This window comes from Miscanthus floridulus, chromosome 6 (genome assembly GCF_019320115.1).
Source record: "Miscanthus floridulus cultivar M001 chromosome 6, ASM1932011v1, whole genome shotgun sequence".
In the NCBI taxonomy this organism is placed as follows: Eukaryota; Viridiplantae; Streptophyta; class Magnoliopsida; order Poales; family Poaceae; genus Miscanthus; species Miscanthus floridulus.
In genome coordinates, this window is record NC_089585.1 from 87,792,936 (window position 1) to 87,812,123 (window position 19,188).

At 50.0% G+C, this 19,188-nt stretch overlaps 3 protein-coding genes across 3 annotated transcripts; 1 reads left to right on the plus strand and 2 right to left on the minus strand.

The window, feature by feature from the left end:
- The first annotated feature begins 4,779 nt into the window (after positions 1 to 4,779).
- LOC136458549 (protein RAE1-like) lies at positions 4,780 to 10,167 on the plus strand. The gene is made up of 11 exons (XM_066458496.1): positions 4,780 to 4,912; positions 5,013 to 5,099; positions 5,213 to 5,281; positions 5,419 to 5,612; positions 5,982 to 6,123; positions 6,918 to 6,998; positions 7,678 to 7,806; positions 8,024 to 8,101; positions 8,934 to 9,005; positions 9,562 to 9,642; positions 9,919 to 10,167. The coding sequence occupies exons 1-11, from the start codon at positions 4,844 to 4,846 to the stop codon at positions 9,955 to 9,957; spliced, it is 1,041 nt and encodes a 346-aa protein (XP_066314593.1). The 5' UTR covers positions 4,780 to 4,843; the 3' UTR covers positions 9,958 to 10,167.
- Positions 10,168 to 12,930: 2,763 nt separating this feature from the next.
- LOC136460791 (dirigent protein 10-like) lies at positions 12,931 to 13,551 on the minus strand. The gene has a single exon (XM_066460360.1). It carries the CDS (start codon positions 13,549 to 13,551, stop codon positions 12,931 to 12,933), a length of 621 nt encoding a protein of 206 aa, XP_066316457.1.
- A 1,938-nt stretch (positions 13,552 to 15,489) lies between these two features.
- LOC136456268 (uncharacterized) lies at positions 15,490 to 19,147 on the minus strand. Its single transcript, XM_066456067.1, has 3 exons — positions 18,960 to 19,147; positions 18,355 to 18,818; positions 15,490 to 18,035 (listed from the first exon to the last, which is right to left on the minus strand). Exons 1-3 carry the CDS (start codon positions 19,097 to 19,099, stop codon positions 15,751 to 15,753), a joined length of 2,889 nt encoding a protein of 962 aa, XP_066312164.1. The 5' UTR covers positions 19,100 to 19,147; the 3' UTR covers positions 15,490 to 15,750.
- Positions 19,148 to 19,188: the final 41 nt, after the last annotated feature.

A 19,188-nucleotide genomic window follows, 5' to 3' on the forward strand; every position in this document is an offset into this window, starting at 1 on the left:
AAGCATACTACCATGTAAGTCCTATTATAATATGACTGTAGCAGTAAAGTAAAGCAATAGCAGTTCTATGTTAGCCATGCGTAATAGGTGCTACGAGATTGGATGGGATGTGGCACCTTCAGTGTAGTCGTCTCCGTACTCCTCACGGTACTCACGATCCTCGTTTATCTATTTCTCCTCCGAGTCTGCAAACGATCGTAATATAGTCACGTTAGCGACGTCTATAGAATAGCACAAAGAAGCAATGAAAATTCAAAAGAGCCAAATGCACTCAAACATGGGTTCATTGCGTAGAGCTTGATTTTAGATGAATTTTGGTCCTGGTCTCGTATTTTTCCGAGGTCGTATGAATTAGTTATGAATTCCTGAAGTTTAAATCCTTTCTGAAATTGAATAAAGGCTGAATTAATCTTGGGCTGACACGTGTCACGGTGTCACTGATCAACGTGGCATGCTGTCGTCAGCATGACGTCAGCATGACATCATCGTCTTGGTTCCGAGCTGACAGGTGGGTCTAGGGGCTCTTGGGTCGCAGACATGTGGGTCCCTCGTGACGTCATCATGACGTCAGCATCTGACGTGTGGGTCCAGCATGTCTGTGCTGCTGACATGTGGGGCCAGGTCAATGGTCAACATTGATCGGTCAACGGTCAATACGTGCCGGGTCTCAAACGGGCCTTGGTGGGCTCGGGTTGGGCCAGTGTGGGCTGGGCCGGGCCAAACACGTGGTGTGCTATGGCGCAGCCACGTCATGGCCGTGGGCTCTTATTGGGCTTCGTCCACAGCACGGCTCACACCATGTGGCTCACGGTGGACCAGCGCTCCTGGTCCATGGTCCTAAGGCAGGGTCCATGGAGGACCGAGCCCATCGTCATTTCTCCTCGGCTCGGCTCATGTGCACCGGGTGTAGGGCTGCGCTGCTCACCTTGCCCCTTCTCCTCTGTTTCTTCCACGGCGCGCTCCCACCGGTGACGTGCTCACCGGCGAGCTCCCGCAATGGCTCAGGCATCCAATTGAGGTGGGGAAAAGCCTCCCCGTGCCATGGCGACTGCAATGGTGGAGTCAGGGCGACGGATGGTGCATCCTAAGTCACTGGTCACGGCGAACGGCGGCTCGAGCACAACCGGCGTGCGGGAATGGCGTGGGTGCAGCGGCATTGGCCGGCTCTATGGTGCGCATGGGCGTCACAATGCTCTAGCGGACATGTTGGGTAGGTCGAGGGGTCCTCCAGGGCCTCCGGTGGCTTTGGCCACGGTGGACGGCCTTCCGATCATGTCGGTGGCGTCGGTGTGGTGGCTATGGCCTCAGAGGGCGTCACAGTGGGGCGTGTAGGCTCCTACGGATCCATGTGGATGCGGCGAGGGCGTCCAGAGCTCAGGGCAGGACTTCCGGTTTCTAGGTGGCCGGTAGGGTCTTCCCAGCAGCCATGGCGACATGGTGACGACGGCGAGGCGCGTGGGTCACTATGGGCTCCTACGGGGTGGTCACGGCGTGCGCGTGAGTTACTCGTGGCTTCAGCGAATGGAACAGGCGAGTCAAGGAGGCGCCAGGCGCTCCTAGCGGTATTGGCCATGGTGGTCGGTGCTCGGACCGGTGGTCGGGTGCTCAGACCTGTGGTCTAGTGCTCGGACTAGTGGTCAGGTGCTCGAACCAGTGGTCTGGTGCTCGGACTAGTGGTCGGGTGCTCGGACCTGTGGTCTGGTGCTCGGACTGGTGGCTACGTCATGGCGGCGGCGTTGCGAGCGCGGCATGCGTGCTCGGCCACGGCGTCCGGGGAACCTGGAGAGGCCTACAGCGTCCAAGGGCTCGGGGATGGTCATGGTCAATGTGAGTGTGCTGTGCTGATGTGCCTAGAGGCCGGGGATGGCCTTGGCCTACGCGCTTACGGTATGGAGCGCCATGGCCGGAGTAGCAAGGTCAAGTGGCGAGCAGGGAATGAATCGGGGCTCACCGTGGGTGCTGTGGAAGAAAGGATGGCGGTGCAGTGTCAAGTTGCGGCCGTGTAGCTCCGGAAGTAGTGCCATGCAGTGCCGACCCGTGATCATGATGACCGTCGCCCTCGGCTCTGACGACTTCGGCAGCGCGCGGGGCTCCGATCCTCCTCTCACAATCTCCTTCTCGGCCCTCTACTCTCGATGTGGTGCGACTGCTGGGCTACCAAGCGGCGGCGGAGGCTGAGGGAGAAGCTAGGGCGCTGGGCGTGAGTGGCATGCGGGCTGGCTTTATAGCCGAGCGCCATGCCTCCCATGGCGGATGGCATCGTGCGGTGGAGGCTTGTGCATCACATCAGACGGTGGTGCGGGGTTGCGTGGGTGCGGCGCAAGGGGACAGGGTCATGTCCCGGGCATGACCCCCTGGCCCGCCCCTACCACAGCTGTCGGGCGCCGGTCGCGTAGGCGGTTGAGGCGTCGGTGAGGAAGACGACACTGTAGACGGGGGGTGCGGCTGACATGCGGGGTCCAGCGGGCAGTGGCTGCGAGCGAGGCAGACGGGTGCGCGTGCGTGGGCGACGCGCTGGGCCGGCTCGTGGGCTGCATACGTGCGCGCCGGTGCAAGGTGGGCGCGGTTGGGCTGGCTGGGCCGTGAAGCCGAGCAGCCTGGGCTACGAGGCCTTCTTCCTCGTTTCCTTTTTCTGTTTTTCATTTCATCTCTTTTGTTTGAATTCAAATTTGGTTCTAGAATTTGAATTCCAAATTGGTGCACCTAATTTATTGGAGTTGTTAAGCATATCATAACTCAAATGAAAATCCAAATCACATTTTGAATAATCAATGTATGCAACACTTTATTAGTTAGATTTTAAATAATCACAATTAACTAATGACATGCCATGCTTATATGTTAACTTGGGTTGGGGTTAGACCTAATGCATCTCTTAGGTTGGGTTACTATACATGACACTCATCATCACATGGTTGTTCTAAGAAAAATTTTATAGTTGGTATTTTTAGGTGTATGGATTTTTGGGTTATTACAGGGGAGGTGGAACCCACCGCTCGAAGTGTTCTCGTGGATATCGGCCTCTCCATCAATCATCGAAAAGGAGGTACCTGGGGTCAAACTTATCTGTACCGTTGATCCACTAAAAGAGAAAGCACCTCTCATGGCCCTACACAACAAAAATTCAATAAAATATTATTAACCTAATAATACAAATGAAGAAGAAAAATATATGGAAATAATTACTTACATTAAAACGATTGCACATGTAGAAGCAACGAGCCGCTGTGTCCGGATGTCTCAATTGAAACACGTCGGCCGGACGTCCATAGTCACAGTTAGGGACAGGGAGTTCAGGAGGGACGGGGGCATCTTTGCTAGACTCGTCGGGGTACAATTCTTTAGAACGACTCCGTTTTCGCCATAACTGCTCCCGAAACATGTCTTCCATCTAATAAAACGGCTCAAATTAAACATAAATCAAAACAACGCAAATTAATGTAAAATATAATCATTTGCATTACAACTAAAATAATGTAACCAACGCTTATAGCAACAAAAATATACATGGTAAACATACTTCTAACTAAATAATTAACCTTAACATTGATAAAATCAAACTAATATATTCCTTCAAATCGTAGCCCATAGTTCCCAAACATAATTTTTCTCCTAACCTTAACTCCCATTCATAAAATCATATCCACCATTCAAACAAAAATAAAATGTGCGTCATTATCTTGAATGAGGACGAGAAGGGAGGGAGATGGCCGGGGAATGGAAGGGAATGGAGGGAGGCGGCAACAGAGGGTCGGGCGGGGAGCAGGCGCAGCGACCAAGCGCGGGCAGGCGGGGTTTGCTGCTCGGGCAGGTGGGACTAACAGCGGGGGTTATATTCGGCTCTGCCGCGCCAAGATCGGTGGCGTGGCAGGCCGGCCACATCAGCAGTCAGCGAATCCGGTCGTCGCCACGTCAGCCCGCTGTCGCGTCATCATGCATGGCGTGGCACAGGCATTTGGCCACGCCAGGGCAATAGGCGCGGCCAAAAATGTTAGTTTTAAAAAAACCGATAGTGTTAGATTTAAAATTAGTTTTCAAAAAGTGTTAAAATTAAAAAAAAAATCTTAGCTGCTGGGCAATTGACCATGTCGCGCTGCAGAAGGTGGTGCTCATCACATGCCTGATGAATTGACTCAAAGGTGGTAAACTCATCTGCACAAAGAAGAGGTGACTCTATCAAAATCAAATCAGCCAGCCAAACAAACCAGACTTAAATAGTATAGGCCACCAAACAAGTTCATCTTAGCTTGCTGGAGACCGTAGCGACGCTAGGCCCTATAGTTCCGCCACAGAGGAGCAGTCGAGCAAGGGGGCCAAGGCCGGCACACACAGCAGAGTCCAGCGCCAAGGTTGCGTCTTCGCACGCCTCCAGCAGCAGCAGCAGCAGCAGGCGCCAGCCGCCAGAGGCCGAGCCAGGCTGGCGGCTCGTCGCCCCCAGCCCCGAGCCGCAGGCCCGCAGTCCGGCAAGACCAAGACCAAATGAGCCGGGTCGGGCGGCCGGCCGCCGCCGCCACCCAAACCAACAAGGCCTACCAAGTACCAATGAATCACACGCCTTACGGCCTTAGCATAGTCCTACGTTCCCACCAGGCCCGCGGCGGCCACTGCCGGTCCAGAAGCCCAACCGCGCTTCACACAGAAAGCGTCCATCCCACGCGACCAGCTTTTGGCCCGCGGGCTGGCGCAACCGCGCGGGGCGTCGATCTCACGCGACTCCGTTCCTGACCGAACCAAAACCCTCCCCCAAAACCTCCGAAATCCCCGCCTCCCTTCTCCCTCCCTCCTCCCCGCCTCTCCGCTCCCAAATTCGTCGAACGCCACCCGACCCCACCCGCCGACCGCAATGGCGAGCTTCGGTACCGCCGGCGCCGGCGCCAGCGCCGCGAACCAGAACCCCAACAAATCCGTTGAGGTGTGTGCGCGCGCTCCTGCGGCCGCTTTGCCGGGTGAAAAGAAAAAAACAATCCCCAGGGTTCGATTTGACCGGGTGGTGTTTCCGTTGTCTATTACAGGTGACTCCGGCGCCTGGGGACTCGGTGTCCAGCCTCAGCTTCAGCCCCAAGGCGAACCACCTCGTTTCTACCTCATGGGACAACCAGGTGAGGTCGCCGCCGTAGGCATCAGAAGCCTGTATAGTGCATATACGGAAATATACTTATTATTTGTGTTATTAAATGCGCTTGGCCTTTTTGGTGTTGGGACTTGGGTGCAGGTTCTGTGCTGGGAGGTCATGGCTGGTGGGGCGTGCCAAGCGAAGGCCTCCATTTCGCACGATCAACCGGTATTGTGTTGTCCTGGCACCTTTTTCCCCAGAAGTGATTGGTCTTAGCATTTGCTCATATTAACTGATCATGAATCTAGAGGTCTTAATTCTGGGCCCTCTGTATGTGACCTGCAGGCTGGTTTTGTTTCGTGCAGGTGCTGTGCTCGGCTTGGAAGGATGATGGGATGACTGTTTTCACAGGAGGCTGTGATAAGCAGGTTAAGATGTGGCCTCTGCTCTCAGGTGGCCAGCCCACGGCTTTCTCAGGGCATGAGGCGCCTATTAAAGAACTCGCTTGGGTGCCACAGATGAATCTTCTTGTCAGTGGGAGCTGGGACAAGACTTTGAGGTGCGGAAATTCGACAAAACACACTAGATTCATCCACATTTTCTTTCTTGAAATTTGATATTCCTCTACAATCAACTTGTGCATTGACATCTAGTCCTGTCCAATGTTTTATTGCTGGTGAATGGTGATGTATTGCATAATAATGGAGGAGCGGTAATGCAATTTCTTCATAGATAATTTGCAGAGAACCTTAACATTGGGCTTATCACCAAGAACCACATAGTGTCGTAGGACTTGACTTGTAGTTGTAGGTCAGCAGTTTGATGTCCTAATTGCTTACATAATTACAAATGCAAAGAACGTAATCGTCAGTCTGTCATTATCATAATGGTTGTCCTCATTTTGTCAACCATTTTTCCATTTGCTAAGGTACTGGGACATTAGGCAACCCCAACCAGTGCATGTTCAGCAACTTCCTGAGCGTTGCTATGCTCTTTCGCTTTCTTATCCTCTCATGGTGGTTGGCACTGCTGATCGCAACACAATAGTCTTCAATCTGCAGAATCCACAGGTAATGTTGCTCTCTTCTCCTCTGTGGCCCTTTAGATGTTTTGGCTTTTACTCTGGTTATTCAATAATTGTAAGGATTTAGAACTTCTAACCTGATCAAATATGTGACCAGGCCTTGTTTCATGAATACTGATATATTATCTGTTAGGGTCGCTGATATATGAGAGCATAATCAGGACTCGTTCTTGAGAATTTCGACTTAAAACTATCTGAAATTCTGAATGTATCACGTTACATTGAGACCAATTCATTAGTATAGTTCTACCCTGGTCAGAAGATATCAATTATAACCCTTGCCCTTGCATTCAGTGCTTCAATCCATTTCATTTTTCAGTCAATTCAATTGTACTCCCCCCGTTCCAAGTTATAAGGCGTTTTGGTTTTTTTAGGTATAAGCTTTTGCTATGCACCTAGATATACATTATGTCCAGATACATAGCAAAAACTATGTACCTAGAAAAGCCAAAATGAATTATAATTTGGAATAGAGGGAGTATATGAAACTGTGGAAGAAATTAGTCTGCCACTCGTTTGCTGAAAATTTTGTTAGTGAAAAACAGAAAAGTAATATATTTTTCAATCACAAATGTGTTATGTTTTTTTTTTTAAAAAAAAACATGACATGAGGATACAAAATGGTCCCTTTTCATTTTCTGTTGGCAAAGATAAGCAAGTAATAAACTGATGTTGCCTTGTTTCATGTTACTGAAGTATGCAGGTTTATCCATTAAAATATTTTACTTCTGTACATCTCGATCATATTTGCACTTTTGACATTCTCTAACCTTGTAAAAGGCTGAATTCAAGAGGATTACATCACCTTTGAAGCTCCAGACAAGGTGTCTTGCTGCATTTCCTGATCAACAAGGTTTTTTGGTAATGCCCTACACTTGCTTTTCTGCGTACATCTCTGCAATATGGGTTGACAAAATAAGAGCACAAGATAAACGAAAAAAAAGCTAGTGGGCTTTGATCTCATAATATCATATAGTTTTTTGTTTTCTATTTTTTGGAAACATGATAGAACAGTGTTGTAAAGAATTACTATAATCTTAAGGAGGTAAATATTGAACAGTGTACTGTGGTTGTTCCGTAAAACAAGATACAAGTTAAAAGTTATCATTGTAAGCATCACACCTACTTTTTAACGGTGACTCCTGTGTTGATTTTTTCATCATGCAATCCCAGACTGGAAGGTGACTATTGCCATATCATTGCTTTCTTTTTAAAAAGTGGTGGAGATACGGACCCTTTAGAATTGAACACAAGGGCCATTAGAAATTCATTTAATTCCTCATCAGTATGGTTTTTTAAATCCTTGTTGAAAAATTTCTCCCAATGTGTCCGCCATGAATATAGCTTATTAACTCTGTGATATATACATTATCCTTTTTCTTGTTTGTCTGTGCCTGTTGTTATCATCCTTTCTTTACTGTTTTAGTCTGGTATTGTTCTCCGAAGTTGGATCAGTGATTTGTGGCAGAAGGAAAATGGTCAACTACTTTTAAAAATATTTTGCACATCTGATTGACCCTTTACTTGTTTTGATTTTAAGGTTGGGTCTATAGAAGGACGAGTCGGTGTCCATCACGTGGATGAGTCTCAGCAAGGAAAAAACTTCACATTCAAGTGTCACCGTGATGGCAATGATATATACTCGGTTAACTCATTGAACTTTCATCCTGTAAGACCTCTTCCTTCTATAATATATTATTCAAATGTCTTGTTTTAATCTCTTTATCATATTGAATAAAGTTTTGTGGGTAGAAACTTCACAATTCCTTGGATGTTCATTTAAACTATAACTACTGAATACTTGCTAACCAACTGAAGATTAGTCAACAACTACTTCATTGTCCATTCAGAGCAATTCTAATTGTCATGGTATGCATTCTACCCAGGTTCATGGTACATTCGCTACTACAGGCTCTGATGGAGGTTTCAACTTTTGGGACAAGGACAGTAAGCAAAGGCTGAAGGTCGCGTTTCCCTTAATATTCTTTAAAAATACGTTACACATTTTATATTGATCTGAGTACTTTTATTGTCATGCTTTTAACGTATAATTTTTTTTAATGTAAACTCATTTTATGAAATTGAATAGGTAAATAATAATATAGTGACAGTCACACAATGTGGCATTGTGGCTGTTGTTCTTTGAGCTACTGCATCCAGTCAATTAACTTTTATTCTAGAATGTATGCAGTTAAACATTTTGTCTTTGACCAACATACTTTATGCATTTCTGGGAAGTGTTGCATTGGAAACCCAAAATGATACTTCCCCGTTCCAATTTATTATATATCTAGAACGACCTATGATTTGGGACACAGGGTGGTATATATTTGCGAAGTAAAATCAGTTTCCTTCAGCAATATCCATTTTTTGAATGTTAGGATTTGTTGAAAAGTCAGATTTACCTGAACAGAAAACATTTTGAAGTTTTCCAGACTGAAGTTCTTTGTTCATGACAGTCAGTTGTAAAACTGCTCATGCCTGTCAAGGGTACTTTATTTTCTAACGAGTAGCAGAAAAACCACTAACACTTCATGAAATTCCAATTCTACTATGCTATGTTTTCCTTTGCTTATTATTATGTTTATATTTCATTGCCTGGTGTTAAATATTACTGGCAAATGATGCACACCATGAAAAGATTTTTTTAGTAGTGTGTATGGTGTATCATAGTGATTGGTCATTTAGAGGGAAAAAGTGTGCTTATACTTGATATTGCCAAACAATTCGGAACCTTATTAAGGAAATTTCTATGCATTTAAATATGTACCTCTGATGTGCCATTTTCTTTTACAGGCTTTTAATAAGTGTCCAGCACCCATCACATGCAGTACATTCAATCAGGATGGCTCTATATTTGCTTATGCGGTAGGTCATTTGTTGTTGTCAGCATCTGTAGACTATCAGATACACCTAGTTACTTTTGGTATTTTTGTTATATAGGTAGAATTATAATGAGTAGTAGCTAAGATGAAGGTACATATAACACTAGAATTTCCTAATGTTCCTATAGGAAATGAACTCTTCTGCATTCCCAGTCTTATAGTAGTGTCATACTGCTGAATGATTTTGTGTCCTGATTGTTTAATCCTACCAAATAGGTTTGACTTCTTGGAAATATATAATATAGTATATTTAAAAAAAAATGAACCAGCAGGAGAGCTGCCGCTATATTAAAAAGAAGGGGACCGGACGGTTACTGTAAATATAATTTTTTTTATGTTAAACCACTATACTATTGGGGGTGCAAGGTGGAGAGGTTCCTACATACACATGCTTCATAGTAGTTATCAACCATACTTGGCTTGAATTTCCTCAAGTTATTAGTCTGCAAATTTAATGATTTTTCAGGCTTTAGTTTATTTCCTCTTGCTGAGACAGGTGGACTAGAAATCCAAATTTGCTGATGCTCTCGTTTGTTTAGGTATGCTATGATTGGAGCAAGGGTGCTGAGAAGCACAATCCTTCTACTGCAAAGACAAATATCTTTCTACATAGTGTACAGGTTTGATTTTTTACAAAATGCCTTGTATAATTTTATATGTTTATTTTCATTTGATTTTGTTTAGATAATGCTGTTGAATGATTAGAAGTTTTCGTTGGTTAATCTCTTGTGGGTTTAGGTGTTTATAGCTAGATGTAAGAAAGGATAGCTGTTGAATGTGTAAATTTAAAATATTACATGCCCAGGCTGCCTTTATTCTTGGATGACGTTTGCTATCCTTTGTTCTGTTCCTTATCTAACAGTTTCTCCTTATATTGTCATTGTCTTGGTTCATAGGAATCTGATGTGAAAGGAAAGCCCCGTGGAAAGAAGTAGGCGTAGCAATGATAAGTTGGTGACTGGTGATCGTAGACAGATAGGAAATCAGCTCGCTGCTGCTAATTACTTGCATGAGTGGTTCGCCTACTAATTTCTTGATACACTAGACTAAAAGCATATCCTTTATCACAACAACTACATTTGCGTGGTTTGGCTGTAAGTAATTTCGGTGGCAGTGCACTGACGGTGGATTATTTCTAAAATGGTTCTTTTAGTATTTCTAAAATGCACGCCAAGTCCTTAAACTTTTGGGATGTTCCCATTTGGATCCTCGAACTAAAAAACCGACCACCTAGATCCCTAATCTACTGCCGTTGCACACCAACCGTTCAAAACCCACCGAGTCAGCGCCAGCATATGACGTGTGGCCACGGTGGCACTTGATGATGTGGCCACGCCATAGCAGCTGGCGGTGGGCCTACAGCGGGGCGTCTCGTCCTCCTCCTGGTGTTCGTGTTCCTCGCCACGGTGTCCCTCCACGACGCAACCAGGCCCGGGCGTCGTCCATCTCCATGCCTCCCGAACTAGCACCACGGCCGCGACGCCGGCCTCGCGCTCCCGGCGGCGCTGGCGCTGTCGCCAGACATAATGCCCAGGCCGGGCCGTCCCCGGCTTCGTCCTTGGGTGCAGCCTCATGTTCGTGCACCAGCTGCCGTCGGGCCCCGTGGGCTTCGGCCGCGGCACACCGTCCATGCCCGCGCAGCTCCACCTCCCCAAGTTGTCCTACTCCAGCACCATGTTCACGTACCATGACCCAACGTTGCTCCCGCCCGTGGCGGACGCGGGGGTGGCGGCGGTGCCGGAGCTGTCGCTCCACTTCAAGGGCGGCGCGGTGATGTAGCTCCCGCTCGAGAACTACTTCATGATCGCAGGGCGCGTCTCCGTCCCCGGCGCCAGATCGCCGCGGAGCTGTAGAGCGAGTAGCCGCCGCCAACGCCGTCGGCCCACGTCCACTCCCCATCGAACAGGTCATCGTTGTTGTCGTTCTTTCTCGCCGACGCCACCACGTCTGCCTAGCGGACAATGGACCCTGCCAGCCCAAAGCGTCCTAGCGGACAGCGTGGATCCGAAGGCCGGCGAGCAATGGACCGAGGTGGCGCAGAGCAGCAGCAGAAGCAGTAGTGGCTGCTACAGCCAGTCCTACCATGGGACCAGCGAGTCTAGCAGAGGCAATGGTGCTCCGTCGATCTTGAACGCTGAGTTTGTCGCAGGCATGGAAACGGTTGGCAATAGGATGTCGAAGTTCTTGGTCCCAAACAGCTCGCTCATCGTGGAGACGGCCACCGACGTATGGCGCACATGCACGTGTGGATCACGGCCGTGCTCGGGTACAGGAAGAAGTCGCTCGAGTTGAGCAGCAGGAAGAAGGCGCTGACCATGGATGCCATCAGCGAGACAGCGACGCGATGCCATGGATCCCGTCCTTGAGATGGAGTAGCCACTCCTGCACATGCAAATAAGGAACGAAACAAATACAGTACTTGGCGGCGGCCAAGTCCTCCTCCTCGCCGGCTTCTCCTCCTGCTGGTTCTCCGTGACGTCGTCTATCTCCTTGCTCTCGGCGGCGACCACGTCTCCCTCCTCGGCGGCGAGGGCATTGATGATGTCGTACATGATGACGACGCGAGTGTGGTTCACGGAAAGCCCGCGAAGGAGCGCCGCAATCGCGGCGGGCGCGTCGGCGATGGTCGTCCTGTGCCTGGACCGCGACAAATGCGCTGCAGGTCGACCACCTGCCACCGTGGCACGGCCATAGCATCCAGGTGCCACTGTGGCATGGCCACGTCAGATGCTGGCGCTAGCGTGGCGGGCTTTGGACCGTTGGTGTGCGAAGGCAGTTGATTAAGGACCCAGATGGCCGCTTTTTTAGTTGGAGGACTCAAATGGAAATGCTCCAAAAGTTTGAGGAGTCATGGTGCATTTTACTCTACGTAACAATGTTGTTCCCGTATGGTCCAAATCTTTTTGGTCCTTAGGTAAACCACCAGAGCTAAACCTAAGTGCACTAATGCCACCCCTCGGGTTAGTGGGCAACTTCTACACTAGGGCCTGTTTGCTTCTAAGTTCTAACCCTGGTAAAAGTGTCTGTGCCAGGCAGCTCCCGGCTGGATCAACCTTCCTGGGTGAGCGCCACCAGGCCACGCTGTGAACCATTGCTGGGCGGGGGGGCATTGCTGCTCTTTGGAGCCGAGTCATCTGCTTGTTGGTCTGCTGGTCGCTTTTGAAGCTTGGGTAGTCAATTTCTCTTCGTGCTCTCTAGTTGCTTGACTATCCGTTGAAATCTCCTTTGATTGTGGTGCAAGGTCATGTCCCTCCATGTATAATGTATTGGTGATTTGGTGTCTCCTTGCGCTTCGAGGCCCTCATCGAGGCTGCGTCGTTGTACTGTTGCTCATTGCAACAGTCATTTGTCTTTCATCTGAACAAAATATATGGTCGGGCATGTTCTCGAAAAATGTTTCTGGGTGTAAATGAACAAATTCCAGTCATGCTGCGTTGGGTAGCACAGTGAGCGAAGGTTCTCTTTCGTTTTAGATCGTATTAGCCATTGATCAAAGTAAAATAGTGCCAGTGAATCCTGGGTTGCAACACTGGGTTCTTGATTAATTAACTGTTCAGATAATTTCTTAGTTTGGGTACACAAAAAGAAGCCCATGCCTTCTCCCTTTGTACAAGGGTTATTTGGATGGGTACCATTACAATTCTCAGAACTTTAAGATGTACCATTAAAATTTATCTATTCTGAAACTTGCCATTACAATTCTTCTTCTACCTGATACTTGCTATTTTCTGTCTTTCGGGTGTCTAGGCCTACTGTCAGGCCGTATACGTGTACACATCTTCCGTATGGACCAAAACACCCCTGGCTGCTTCTCTCCCTCCACTCACTGACGTGTGGGCCCCACACGTTAGATTCTCCTTCAACCTCCAGCAAGCCTATCCATGCCGTCGGATCTCGTCCGCTGGGATCTACTGTCGCCGGATCCATGCCGCTCGCCTCCTCAACCAGATCCGCTCGCCGTCGGGGAGGAGGGTGCCGGATCCGCTGCTGGGAAGGAGGTGGGGGCCGGATCCGCCGTCGTGGACGAGATGGGGGCCGGATCCGCCGCCGTGGACGAGGTGGGGGCCGGATCCACCGCCAGGGACGAGGTGGGGGCCGGATCCACCACCGGGGGGGAGGAGCGGGCCGAATCCACCGCTGGGGAGGAGGTTGGGGCCGGTTCCGCCGCCGGGGAGGTGGAGCGGGCCGGATCCACCACCGTGGAGGAGGTGGTGGCCAGTTCCACTGTCGGGGAGGAGGAGGGGGCCGAATCCGCCGCCGAGGAGGAGGTGGCGGCCGGTTCCACCGCAGGGGAGGAGGATGGGGCCGGATCCGCTACCGGGAAGGAGGTGGGGGGCTGGATCCGCCGCCGTGTACGAGGTGGGGGTCGGATCCACCGCCGGGGACGAGGTGGGGGCTAGATCCATCGCCGGGGATGAGGTAGGGGCCGGATCCACCACCTGGGAGGAGGAGCGGGCCGGATCCACCACTGGGGAGGAGGTTGGGGCTGGTTCCGCCGTCGGGGAGGTGGAGCGGGCCGGATCCACCATCGTGGAGGAGGTGGCGGCCGGTTCCACTGTCGGGGAGGAGGAGGGGGCCGGATCCGCCGCCGAGCAGGAGGTGGCGGCCGGTTCCACCGACGGGGAGGAGGAGGGGGCCGGATCCGCCGCCAAGGAGGAGGTGGCGGCCGGATCCGCGCCCCCATGCGCGTCGCCGGGCGAGACGGGCCGTGCTCACTGTCGTGGTCAAGCCATGGCGCCTTGGTGGGAGTGAAAGGGAGGAGGGGTGCCGCCGTCGTTTGAGGGAGGAAGGGCACCGCCATGGTGTGGGAACGAGGAGGAGCGCCGATGTGGTTGGAGGGAGAGGGAGGAGTGGCTGGTGTGAGAGAGAGAGAGAGGCGTCGGTCGAGCTGAGGGAGGAGTGGCCGGTGTGTGAAGGAGAATCTGACGTGTGTGGCCCACACGTCAGTGAGTGGAGGGAGAGAAGTAGTCGGGGGTGTTTTGGTCCATACGGAAGATGTGTACACGTATACGGTCTGACAGTGGGCCCAGACACCCGGAAGACATAGAAAATGGCAAGTATCAGGTAGAAGAAGAATTGTAATGGCAAGTTTCAGAATAGGTGAATTTTAATGGTACATCTCAAAGTTCTGAGAATTATAATGGTACCAATCCAAATAACCCTTTGTACAATGGCACCCTTTGCGGTCCCAAATTTTTCCCGTTGAGCAAATTCAACAGTAGCCCTTTTTATTTAAGCACTCTCCCACTTTTGAGGTCTTGGGATGCACTCTTGCACTGACCCTTAAAATAGAGGCCGCAAATCCATTCCAACCGAGAATGATACCCAGGACCGACCCACTTATCATTGGCTTTCTTGGCCAAAACATGCGCCACGTCGGGAGAGGTAAGGAACCTGTCTCATCATGGAAGGAAAGGGACACCGGAATCGGGAGAGGGAAGGAACTGGCAACCGGAGGCCGCACAAGGAAGGAAGTCACGCGTGGGAGATACGGCGAGGTGCGGGCTGTGCGTGCGGGATTAGGAAACCTAGCGGCGCTCGTGGGAGGGGAAGAAGGCGGGCAGGGGAGATGAGCGGGACCAAGCGCAAGCACGAAACCGACTGTAATCGCGATTCAAGGGCCAAAGAAAGATTTGAGGGTTCCCTCAAATTTGAGGGCTCTAATAGAAGTCCTGTTGGACCTCCGTTTTTATCTTAAGTCCTAAAATTTGGTTTTATGGTGGGTTTAAGTAGAGGTCATACTAGAGTTGCTCTTTGATGTACAACCGTAGGTTGTCGCGGACCTTGTCTCCTCCCATGTTTACTGCTGCTACTATGGCGATCCGTTGCCTTCTGCACCTTATTGTGCCTCCGTTCCGTGCACTGAGCATCTACCTGTGTGCAGAACTACATTGCAGGTTCCTTCAAGCGGGCAAGCCGAGCTTGCAGGAAACTAGTGAAGGATCCACTTCCACTAAGCAGACGTATGGGCACTCGAGGTAATGCTCTAGCGGCATTGCGGCCTAACTGTGGAGTGAGGAGCCAATGCCTCTGTGGTTGGAACAATAATGTCCTCCAGATCCCCCACACTGGAACAAGAAGACAATGACATCCCACTATAGCTTGCCAGTTTCATCCTTGTAACGAGATCACATGGGTAGCCCTGACCGCAGCAGTGCAACATAGATCATTTTTTCTAAAGACACGACCCCTTGTTGATATTCGGTGGTCGATTCTTATGTGCTTGCCTATTGCTTCATCTAAAAGGCCGGTAACGGTACTACATTCTTTTTTCTTCTCTTAACTTGGTGCAAGTCAGGAACTCAAATTTTGTAGTATGCTAGGTTATCTAATACAAATATACAATACACTTAGTTGCTTTTTACACGTTATTAGTCTGTCTGACATTTTCGAGGTGGTGCGTTTGGGGTGATTGAAGGGGGTGGACGTTTCAAGAAAACAATATCAAGAAGAAAAAAATATCAAGATGAAGCCATGGAACTAGAAATGTCATATTTATCATGAGAATCAGCCTCAGCCGTTCTGGTTTACATACATGGCAATGTTAATTAATAAACAATAAAATATACAAAAGGTTATTGTATTGTCCAGTCAAGAGGAGTTACCATATTGCCTCCACACTATTGACTGGTACGCGGTAAAACAACACACGGTGACAAAAATTACAGGAATAAATTCCTTGGGACCGAGCATACTGAATGCATCATTCTTACTGTGGCCATCATCATCTATAATTCCTTGCTCGATGCACCATAGCCAAAATCCGACCCACCCCTTGATGATTTGCTCCCTCCAGCCTTAGCTCCTCCAGCTGCAACGGCATTACCACTTCCTCCCGCATTTCCTCCGATGCCACCTCCAATTTTGGCGCCTCCAGAGACACCAGTACCCACGGTAGCACCAATATCAGCATTAGCGCCACCAGATCCTCCACCGGAAACACCTGCATCGGCATTAGTTCCAGTGTAGGCCTTGCCACTCCCTCCTGCATTTCCTCCGACGCCACCACCAATTTTGGCACCTCCGGAGACACCAGCACCCACGGTAGCACCAATACCAGCATCGGCACCACCAGAAACACCTGCATCGGCACTAGTTCCAATACTCCCTCCTGCATTTCCTTTGACGCCACCACCAATTTTGGCACCTCCGGAGATACCAGCACCCATGGTAGCACCACTACCAGCATCGACGCCACCAGATCCTCCACTGGAAACACCTGCATCGGCATTAGTTCCAGTGTAGGCCTTGCCACTCCCTCCTGCATTTCCTCCGACACCACCACCAATTTTGGCACCTCCGGAGACACCAGCACCCACGGTAGCACCACTACCAGCATCGACGCCACCAGATCCTCCACTGGAAACACCTGCATCGGCATTAGTTCCAGTGTAGGCCTTGCCACTCCCTCCTGCATTTCCTCCGACACCACCACCAATTTTGGCACCTCCGGAGACACCAGCACCCACGGTAGCACCAATACCAGCATCGGCACCACCAGATCCTCCACCGGAAACACCTGCATCGGCACTAGTTCCAATACTCCCTCCTGCATTTTCTTTGACGCCACCACCAATTTTGGCACCTCCGGAGACACCAGCACCCACGGTAGCACCACTACCAGCATCGACGCCACCAGATCCTCCACCAGAAACACCTGCATCGGCATCAGTTCCAGTATAGGCTTTGCCACTCCCTCGTGCATTTTCTCCGACGCCACCACCAATTTTGGCACCTCCGGAGACACCAGCACCCACGGTAGCACCAATACCAGCATCGGCGCCACCAGGTCCTCCACCAGAAACACCTGCATCGGCACTAGTGCCAGTACTCCCTCCTGTATTTCCTTTGACGCCACCACCAATTTTGGCACCTCCGGAGACACCAGCACCCACGGTAGCACCACTACCAGCATTGACGCCACCAGATCCTCCACCGGAAACACCTACATCGGCATCAGTTCCAGTATAGGCTTTGCCACTCCCTCGTGCATTTCCTCCGACGTCACCACCAATTTTGGCACCTCCGGAGACACCAGCACCCACGGTAGCACCAATACCAGCATCGGCGCCACCAGGTCCTCCACCAGAAACACCTGCATCGGCACTAGTTCCAGTACTCCCTCCTGTATTTCCTTTGACGCCACCACCAATTTTGGCACCTCCAGAGACACCAGCACCCATGGTAGCACCAATATCAGCATTGGCGCCACCAGATCCTCCACCTGAAACACCTGCACCGGCATCAGCTCCAGTATATGCATTTCCATTCCCTCCTGCCTTTCCTCCAATGCCACCACCAACTTTGGCACCTCCAGAAACACCAGCACCCACATTAGCACCAATATCCGCATTGGCACCAGCTTCAGCTTTGCCAGTCCCACCAACATTTCCCCCAGTTTCTCCACCTACTTCAGCACTCTTTGAGATACTGCCACCGGCGTCAGCTTTGGCTTTGCCGCTTCCACCAATTTTTCCTTTAACGCCGCCACCAATTCTAGCACCTGCAGAGAAGTGGATGCCACCACCAATTCTAGCACCCCCAGGAACACCAGCCTTAGCACGTGCACCTGCTTTACCCTTAGCAACAGTTTTGGCTTTGGCATCAGCACCAGCTCCAGCACTAGCGTCAGCACCCCCATCAATATTTCCTCCTATATCAGCGCCAATTTTTGCACCTGCAGCTACACCACCTCCAGTCTTTGCGCCTCGAGAAACGCTTGCATCACCACCAACTCCAGCACCGGCATCGACCCCTGCCTTCCCGCCACCAGAAGCAGTTGCATCAGCATTAGTTTTGCCGCCTGCATATCCTCCAGCATCGCCACCTGCGCTGACACTGCTGCTCTTACTTGCTTTAGCTTCTTCTCCAGCCGCAGCAACGGTTTCATCTTCAGCTTTATCCAGAGCTTGAGCATCGGCAACGGCTTCAGCTTCAACTTTAGCCAGAGCTTTAGCCTCAATATCAGCACGAACATTGATATCGACACCAACTACTACCCGACCAGACACTCCTACAATGTAAGCAAAAACATTATGTCACATTTCATTATATGTTAAAAGTCTACAAACATTAGTGGTGGTGTATTTGTAGCCATGCTGCTCGCTTAATTGTGCCTGTTTGCATCCTCTTTTTTTTGTTGTTGTTGTTGACTTGTTATAGATATGGCTAGGAGTACTATGTTATATAATCAAGGCATGATTTATTGATATAGTTTACCTTTCTAAGTTAATGTATTTTCTGTTACTAACTAGGATGGAGGATATATCTAAACCTTGAGGTGACTATATATATATTGACAACAGGCGGTATTAATTAAGCATTATTATTACCTGCTGCAACCTCAGCTAGCGATGACATGCTGACGGCTATGTCTCCTGCAACCGTGCAGAGGTCGTGCGCCACGCCCTTCAACATCTCAATCTTGGCCTTCTGTGCCATTGCAGCATTGGTGGAGATAGCCTTGCAACGTTCCGTGGTCTTTTTAAGAATCTCCTGCTGAAGCCTGAGCGCTGCAATGATGTCGGCGGAGGCAACACTAGCGTGTTGCTTGCCAAGTATGGTCATCTGCTCCGCGACCTCTCCGGCCATGGCCCTCATGAACTCCGCCGACTTGATCAGCAGCATCAGTTTCAGATGGAACGCGAATCTCACGTTTGCGACGATGCCCTCTATGTGCTTCACCATGCGCTTTGACATTTCTTGCTTGGCCCTGAGCAAAAGTGTAGCCTCACCAGCCACCTTGGTAAATTCCGGATCTGGTGTTGGCGTGCTTGCCGCCTTCTCATTCTTCACCCTGATCAAACCCCGAGAAAGAAAAGGAAAAGATTAGTTACTGCATATATATATCTGAAGCAGAGACCAAGAGCAGCTCAAGGCATGAGCAATCTACATGCATGGCAATGGGGGATTAATGAGAATATTTCACGGTGCCTACCGGCGTCCGGAGCTGGGTCCATAGTCTAGCTCCGGCTCCGCTGGCTTGGTCGGCTTGGCATGGGACATCACCGGCGTCGTCCTCCATGCTGCGATGAGCAGCATTAGGAGAACTATGGCACTATTAGAAAACTTCGCCATTGCTGATCTTTCTAACTCGCCTCGGCGCTCTGCTGACTTATTGAGGATGTGATCCCTGTTGAATGAATATGATCGATTGAGCGCTCGCA

What these genes read in the sequence shown, in the direction of transcription:
- LOC136458549 (XM_066458496.1), top strand. Translation starts at nt 4,844, where the DNA reads ATGGCGAGCTTCGGTACCGCCGGCGCCGGCGCCAGCGCCGCGAACCAG. An exon ending in ACTCATTGAACTTTCATCCT is followed by an intron (nt 7,807 to 8,023) that starts GTAAGACCTCTT and finishes CATTCTACCCAG; the next exon opens with GTTCATGGTACATTCGCTAC. An exon ending in ACAGTAAGCAAAGGCTGAAG is followed by an intron (nt 8,102 to 8,933) that starts GTCGCGTTTCCC and finishes TTTCTTTTACAG; the next exon opens with GCTTTTAATAAGTGTCCAGC.
- LOC136460791 (XM_066460360.1), bottom strand. Translation starts at nt 13,551, where the DNA reads ATGGTGGATCCGGCCCGCTCCACCTCCCCGACGGCGGAACCAGCCCCA.
- LOC136456268 (XM_066456067.1), bottom strand. Translation starts at nt 19,099, where the DNA reads ATGGCGAAGTTTTCTAATAGTGCCATAGTTCTCCTAATGCTGCTCATC. An exon ending in GGACCCAGCTCCGGACGCCG is followed by an intron (nt 18,819 to 18,959) that starts GTAGGCACCGTG and finishes GGGTTTGATCAG; the next exon opens with GGTGAAGAATGAGAAGGCGG. An exon ending in GCTAGCTGAGGTTGCAGCAG is followed by an intron (nt 18,036 to 18,354) that starts GTAATAATAATG and finishes CTTACATTGTAG; the next exon opens with GAGTGTCTGGTCGGGTAGTA.